Here is an 8241-nt window from a genome sequence, read left to right as displayed (position 1 = left end):
AACAATCTTTTTCATTGTTTAAGAAAAGCAAGCCATTAATTACAGGCATGCTATTTGTTAACATTTATTAAGCATCTGTCACGATATGACTCTCTTAGCACCTAGAAAAACGGCTTCGCTAGTTTTTTTTTAAATTTCCACCCATAGGCATCTAATGCTCCTCTGCCTACTCAATGAACGCGAATCACTGACTCATTTCTACCTAACTCGCATAAAAGTCCCGCAGCTCCTGCTCGCTTTCCCTGCTAAGCTTCCCAATTTGAGTCGAGCAATTCAGTGGTCGAGCATCATGGGAACTGAAGGCTTTCATTTCTCTTGCTATACCGTTTTCTCTCAGTCTAAGCAAGCTCAGGACTGCATTTCCCATGAGAACTTGCTATAAGAACGAGATCACCTGATGTTTCCCCAGAGCTGAACAAAATGGCGGCCCCCATGATGAGACGCTATCTTGCTTGGCTTCGAGCTGGCAAAGTTAGCTTTGCGAATGACACCGTACTTGGAGATTGGAAGAGACCGGTATCCACCAGCGTTCTCTACTGGAATTCAAAGGGGATTACAACGAAAGAGAAGCGGTATGACTGTGGATATTCTGGTTTGTCGCTCTTGGTTGATTAAAAAAAAAACAACTTTCCTCTCGTTTCACGTTTCCGCTAATGGTTTGCTAATACTGTACGGATTGAAACGCGAAAACAATCTCACAAGATTTCAAATGTCCTTTTCTATATACGATATTGAATAATTTTAGTATTAGTGTATTGGATGAAAATATAATAAGCTAAAGCACTAAAAGATAAGGAAAATAACGTATTTTTTCTTAAATTTAAAATAGAACTGAAGAATCCAAACTGGTATCCTTTACCTGCTGGCAGATCTTAATGTGATGCTGCTTTGCTGCATAAATTCGTGGACTGCTTCACAACTAGCACTTTTTCCTTGCAGCATGGAGAAGGAAAAACATTTACTATGGGTAAATGCATTGTTTGAGACTGTAACACACACCATCTTGTAACCAGATTTATATTAAAAAAAACAAATGATGGTGTTAATATTCATATATCAAGATTTTATTTCCCTGTAATTACATACAAAAATCTTATAGCAACAGTTTTTAAACTGCATGCAATTTTAAAACATGATCACAGAACAAACTTTTATATAGGATACCATTTGGGAAGCCCCATTTACCTTACAATGATGATACAAAGAGAAAAAAAATCTGTTCCATTGTTTTCTAAATTAGCTCTGATCTAGAATACATGTAATGGTGTGCTTTAAATAAATATCTCCTATATTATCTGGTCTTCTATTAAGTACATTTTGAACACACTGTATGGACAGATATAATGTAAAATTAGGAACTTACATACCTTCTGAAAAATTCTGAAAATGTCCACTTTTATTAATATGATTATATTGAGAGCCTCACTTCATTATGGTTTCAATTATTTCACTACAAAGAAATACAGAATTGTCATCTTATTAAGAAAAGAAAAAAACTTGTATCTATCTACTTAATTCTTTTATGGATCCCAGGTATTGATTTCAGTGCTATTATCATTACAATGGCATAATATTGACTTCACTAATTAAATTTATTTGTGTATCTCATTGTGTAAGTCCAAATCATTGCTTCGAGATTCTGTAAAGCATTTACTGCAAAATTGCTCCATTCTCTCAGTCATATGAAAACACAGGTGCATGAAGTGCAATTACTTTTCAGTGACTGTGTACATTTTGTTCCATTTTTTCAAATGACAATTTTTGACACCTCTATTTGAAAGTGACCTTTGACAAAATATGTATAGGACAATAGTGCAATGTATGTTGGCCATAATAATTGGTTGATATCTAACAAATCTTGGGGTTGTTGGGGTGTGGTTTTTTTTAGAAAACTTACAGTTTTAAATTTGTTATTTAATTTATTCAAGCTGTTCAGAAATTGAGTTTCTTTTAATGTTCATTAAACAATGTTTAATGTTCATTTTGTTTCAGTATTAATTGTGCTTGATTTTCTTTCTCCTTTCCCAATTGTTTTAAACTTTTAATTGCATTTATCTAACTAGTGATTACACATATTGGCTTTCTTTTAGTGATGCTTCCTGGGCAACAGTTGTAGGCTTGGAAATCCATGCACAGATCTCATCCAACTCAAAGCTTTTTTCTGGTTCCCAAGTTCAGTTTGCAGCACCACCTAATTCTCTGGTATCATTCTTGGATGCTTCTCTTCCTGGCACTCTACCGGTAGGTTTTTTTTAGTCCTGAGTAGAAATATAACAAGATTAACTGTCTTTTTCTAAGGAAAGGAGCAAACTTTAATAAGCTCAAAGTAATGTAGAGTATATAAAATACAAAATGCAGTTTTATTGAAACATGGTTACGCATACCTATCAGACCCCAAAGCAGAACATAGAGTCCATCAGATAAATGTAAGCTAATAGATATAATCTTGAAATGGTAAAGATCTCAAATCAGATTCTATCCGACAAGTCAAATTGAAACAGCACATTTGTACTTAATCTAAAGCAGTGATGGCGAACCTTTTAGAGACCGAGTGCCCAAACTGCAACCCAAAACCCACTTATGCATTGTCGAGTGCCGGGTGGGTGTGGCCCATTGGGTGGGCGTGGCCCATTGGGTGGGCGTGGCTGCAGTGGTAATAGGAGACTGGGTGGGACTAAAAAGTTCAATCAATCAATTCCAATTTTGCAAGATATATTTTTTTCCTGCGAGAAGTTGAAATTGACTGATTGAATCTTTTTTTTTTTTGGCACATGGCGGCGGAGGTCTAAAGCGAAAAGGTTTTATAAAACCCAGCTGAAGGCCTAGGACTGGGCTGACGGCGCGGGTGCCCACAGAAAGGGCTCTGAGTGCCGCCTCTGGCACCCGTGCCATAGGTTCGCCACCACTGATCTAAAGCTATACAATTACCAACTCCCTCTGGAATTCCATAGTGATAATTCCATGGTATCAGCTAAGCTGCACTGGAATTTTTGCTATGGGTTGAACTAAGAATATTCACAAAGTAAGAGTAGCTTGGCTACCACCCAATAGAAGGTTTACCTTCTATTTTCTTATTTCTTGTCTTATTTCTTGTGAATAAGAGGCCCCAAGAAGGACTTATAATGATGATTTGAGTATATACAATATTTATATTTATTCTTTTTTCTCATATTATGTTTATGTAATGAATTACAATGTTATATGATATATTACTCGTGTTCTTGTTGCTATCAGTATAGATTGGAGGGAGTAATAGGGTGGTGTAATACATAAGTTATTAAGCATTTGTATTATGTCCTTTGTGGGATCTGCTCTCTTGTTTCTATTGTTCCAAGGAGTCTGCCTACATAAGTAAATTATTGCTGTTTTTAAATTCTTTGTTATGGGTAAAGTATTGTTCATGATGCCAGTTGCATCATGAACACTAATTTCATGTTGTGTTTTATTTTAATCTGCAGGCCCATAGCCTGTAAAAGAAATCAGTTAATTGGATTAATGAAGGCAGGTAATATCACAGTAGGCACGTGTGCTTTAGGGTTTTGCTAATACTGAAGAGGTTGAAAAGTCAAGACCATGATAGTACTATTTTGGTTGATTACTGAACTTCATTGAGGGTTTCCATCTAGTTTTTTTGTCCTGTAACTGTTAAACTTCAGTAAGCATTTAGAAGTAGGTTTTGATCCTTTATGGACTTTTCTACAGTATAATACATCTTTATTTATTACTGTTGTAAATGTTTAGCAATAGCACTTAGACTTTTATCTTTATCTTAGACTCCACCATGCTTTACAGCACTAAGCAGTTTACAGTGTCAGCATATTGCCCCAACAAGCTGAGTATTCATTTTATCGATCTTGGAAAGTCAGTACTGTAGGCTGAGTCGACCTTAAGCCAGTCAGGATCAAATTCCAGGCTATGGGCAGAGTCACCCTGCAATACTGTATTCTAACCACTGCATCGTCTTGGTCATGCAAAATAAAGCAGCAGTGCTTTTTTCCAGCCACATGTATTAATGTTATTCATATAATAATAATCTATAAAAGTGATGACGAACCTTTTAGAGACTGAGTGCCCAAACTGCAACCCAAAACCCACTTATTTATCGCCGGGTGCCAGGTGGGCGTGGCCTACTGGATGGGCGTGGCTGTGGTGGTCATGGCAGATTGGGTGGGTGTGGCCAAGGTGGGCATGGTCACTTCAATGTTGCTCATGGGAGAGACGCCTGTGGGGGGGTGGGCAAGTTTGGGGAAAATCCAGGGGGTCTCTCGTAGGTGGGGTGGTAGGCAGGAGGCTCGTCCTGCAAGGTGAGGCATGGCAGGGCGGGGGTGCCATTGCCATGGGGCAAGGCAAGGGGCGGCGGCTGCCTGACATCATCGGCCCCCGCACACAGAGGCCAGCGAGCGCATGGGGGCCGACGGTGTCCGCCAGCAGCCACAGCCTGCCGTCCCCTCGACTGATGCACTCTGGGGCTCCGTAGCCCACCGCCAGCAGTTCAAAGAAGCCGCCTCTGAGCTGGATGGCCGGCTGACAACTGAGGAGGTGATGCAGTGGGTCGTACCCAGGAAAAGGAGAGCATGCAAGGCCAGGAGGGACGGGATGGGGGAGAGGGAAACCAGCCATGCCGGGATGCATCCAGCCACGTGGGACCTCGGCTAGTTAGCAGGTGGCTGGTTGAAGAGGGACAGTTGCCATCTCCAGGGCATGGTGCACGTGCCCACAGAGAGGGCTCTGAGTGCCGCCTCTGGCACGCGTGCCATAGGCTCGCCACCACTAATCTATAATCTGAAAAGTAATAATTGTTGACTTTTATTTTTGTTTGGTGTTTTTTCCATAATATTTGTCTTTTAGAGTAGTCACTTTTAAACCTTACATACATAAGTAGGACATATAAGTCATTTAGAATTGGTTATAACTGGAGCAGACTATAACATTTAAAGTTAATAAATAAACCAGCACTCTATTCATAAAACCCAGATAGGCACAGACAAAGACTAAAATGCCAATTTATCTCTGTTGGATCACTGTGACTGAAGTCCTCATTCTTCATCAAACACAATCCATAAAGTCCATTTTTCTGCAGATTGGCTGACAGCTAGGGTGAGTTCACTGTTTCTTTCAGAGTTGCTTTTATTATTTTTAAAATAAACTTGGCCAATATCTTGGTAATTCGAGAAACAGTAACTGCTACTCCCACATACACTTTTGATGATACAGCAAAAAAATAAGGACACTGTTCTGTTTTCTTGTGTTTCTTATAGCCAGAATATTTAAGCCTTCAACTTATGCAATCTTTTGGTTATTTTGAATTTTATTTATTTTTTTGGAAAAACTACTTCAGAATGTTTTATAAAAGTCCTTTGTGGATAAGGTGTTTGTTTCATTTTGACATTATAACAAAATATATTCACATTTTGTGTACCACGCTGATAATTTCAGCTATGGGTTTAGCTTATATGTACCCTGACAGGCTGAGAGATGACGCAGTATAGTGTTTGCTATATCTCTGACAAGTTCCCTCAACAAAATGAGAAGAGCAGATTCCTATCAACACATACTGGCTGTGTGCAGATAACCTGACTTCTATACATTTTAAGAAGACTTGTTTTTTACAATTGCTCAGTAGTAGATTATTTTGATTCAAACTGGCTTTTAAAATGATAAATCCTCCTGACTTGCTAGTTAACCTATGAGAGAAAAAATGAATATGGTGATTTGCATCTCCAGCAATAGCTTTTTGTCTATACAAGGCGAGTTTCTTTTTATTTATTGTTTTTATTGCTTTTAAAATAATGACACAAAACAGGAAAAAAACCCACACAGATAAAAATACATATATTGTCAAAGAAAAAACCCACACAGATAAAAATACATATATTGTCAAAGAAAAAACCCAGTGTTTTTTATTTTAAAAAAGTGAAAAAATGAAAGAAAAAGAAAAAAGGTTTATCATTTTAGCTGTGAATAATTGCAATAGTTATCTACCTAATGAAATTATTACTCAAGTATATGTATATTTCTAATACATTTATATAATGATCATATTTTTTAACCTAGAGTAGTTTGCATGAGTCTCATATTTCATTATATTTACCTATACATAGTCTATATCTTTAGGAAATGTGCTCATAAGTAGTAAGTGCAATTAGATCTTCTATCTACTGGCTGGAGAGATCAGGGGTTTCTTTCTCACCACTACTTAGTACATATGTCCAAACTGCTTTGTATTATATACTATATGAGGTAAGGCTAAAAAATATTTTTTTGAATGCAGTGGAGTACTTTACCAGATAACTTTAACAGTGAAATATTTGTATTAGTCAAGGTATAACTTGGCCCAGGAACCCAATGGGGATTCCCAGCATTCCCTGCTTTACTTCACCCATGTTTTAATCTCATATTATTGTATTATCATTGTTTATTTTATTGTTTCATTATTTTGCTACTGTTATGTTTACCCTTCTTTTCATTTCTCTGTTTTTACTGTTGTAAGACACTTAGAGTAGCCCCACGACGAGTTGGGCAGCAAATAAATTTAACAAATAAACAGACAAATAAGTTAATAGCTCTTTCTCTACCTAGCTGTTTCCTCATTACCATTTTAGTTGTTTAGAGTAGTGGTTCTCAACCTGTGTCCGTGGACCCCTAAGGGGCCATGATCTCATCACAGGGGAGGTCCGTGAAGGCTTGAAAAAATGTTATTTAAATCTTAAGACTGGAGGGGTCTGTGGCCATGGTCTGTGGCCACAAAAGATATTTAAAGAGGGTCCATGGTGAAGAAAAGGTTGAGAACCACTGATTTAGAGCATATTGGAATTGTTACTTAGCAAAAATTTAAACCCATGTATTCATGTTAATTTAGGCCAGTGCTGTATTAGAAGCTGAAACTCAGCTCTGTGTCATCTTCCAATGAATGTAGTTAAGAGCACTAAAACAAAAGCACCAAACTTAAACATACAGTATGCAGTATTAAAAACATGTGTTTTGCTGGTTGAATTTAAGATACTTTAAAACTATACAATTGTCCTCCCACCGTGAAATGGAAAAATATTCCCTTGAACAAGTTTTCCCTTATTACTTTTTGTACTTCCCATTTGTTGTTTTAAAGCAATCAAAAAGAAAATGCACGCTGTTTAAAATGATATGAATCAAGTTATGTGTTGTGTCTCTCTAGGTTCTCAACAGACGATGTGTAGAAGCAGCCGTGTCAACAGGCCTTGCACTGAACTGCACCATAAACAAGAAGTCCTTGTTTGACAGAAAACACTATTTCTATGCAGATCTGCCTGTGAGTATATATCAGGCTTTGTCCTTGACAAATCGGAAGAGGAACATGCCTGAAGAACAGATGGGGGACAGGCCAACAAAAGAGAAGCTTTGTTTTTTTTCAGGCACTGTTTACCCATCCAAGCTGGATGCAGCCCTGAATTCAGATGAATGGGCAGCTGCAGCCAGGAGCTTGCTGATTGATGATGATTGTTCTGATGGCTGTGCCTCATGTTTTCAGGGCTTTGGGAGTAATTGAACTGGGGAAGGTTCTGCTAGGACAAGCCTTCCCTTATTCTCATTAATGGCCTGTTAGGATTAAGACAAACAGCACAAATCTTTTCAAATGAATATATTACAGACACATATTGGTGCTCCAGTGACATCACAAGCACCTATTATCATTACTTCTGAGAATTTCAGACACAGTGTTTTGTTTATAATTTGTTCAGATATGTAAAGCAAATAAAGGCAAACTAAAACAGTAATATCTGTGACCCTAGATACTACACTTAAGTCAGACTTGTTTGAGATTAGGCTTGACTTGTTACAGTTAACAAATTGAAGCTGACCAAAGCCATAAGAAAGACAGAATTCATCATTTTAATATTTACATAAGGATCTTGCAGGTGTGCTTGTTGGATAACAAGTCCCATTGTCCTCCCCATGATAGATGAGAAAGGCTGCCCTAGGCTCACACTGTATCCTTGTAAAAACACTGTGCAATGGAGTGATGATACGTGATGTGTGATAAGTTGGCAAAGATCACTGAGGTTTAAATGGACTCCTTGCGTCGGACTATGTATTCTAGGACGGTCCTGCTGGCCCTGCGCGACTCACCCCTCGCGCAGGCCTGGCCCAGCAACATTCCTAGGGCCTACCTCGAGGACGGGACGTGGAACCCCGAGAGGTGGCATGCAGGGGCCAGGGACAAAAAATTGTTGAAATTATGTAAATTGAGAAGGTTTTTACAGGGGT

At 38.3% G+C, this 8241-nt stretch overlaps 1 protein-coding gene across 1 annotated transcript in view; it reads left to right on the top strand.

Annotated features, from left to right (window-relative positions):
- Positions 1 to 420: 420 nt before the first annotated feature.
- The window catches only part of GATB (glutamyl-tRNA amidotransferase subunit B), a 40394-nt gene continuing 32573 nt past the window's right edge, over positions 421 to 8241 (top strand). Inside the window, exons 1-3 of the mRNA XM_015825239.1 lie at positions 421 to 572; positions 2091 to 2241; positions 7172 to 7285. Coding sequence (XP_015680725.1) covers positions 421 to 572; positions 2091 to 2241; positions 7172 to 7285 — 417 coding nt within the window. The remainder of the gene's footprint in view (positions 573 to 2090; positions 2242 to 7171; positions 7286 to 8241) is intronic.

Source organism: Protobothrops mucrosquamatus, unplaced genomic scaffold (assembly GCF_001527695.2).
Source record: "Protobothrops mucrosquamatus isolate PMUCROS unplaced genomic scaffold, P.Mucros_1.0 scaffold2556, whole genome shotgun sequence".
NCBI lineage: Eukaryota > Metazoa > Chordata > Lepidosauria > Squamata > Viperidae > Protobothrops > Protobothrops mucrosquamatus.
Note: the sequence above shows the minus strand (reverse complement) of the source record. Positions and strands in the feature narration are given on the sequence as shown.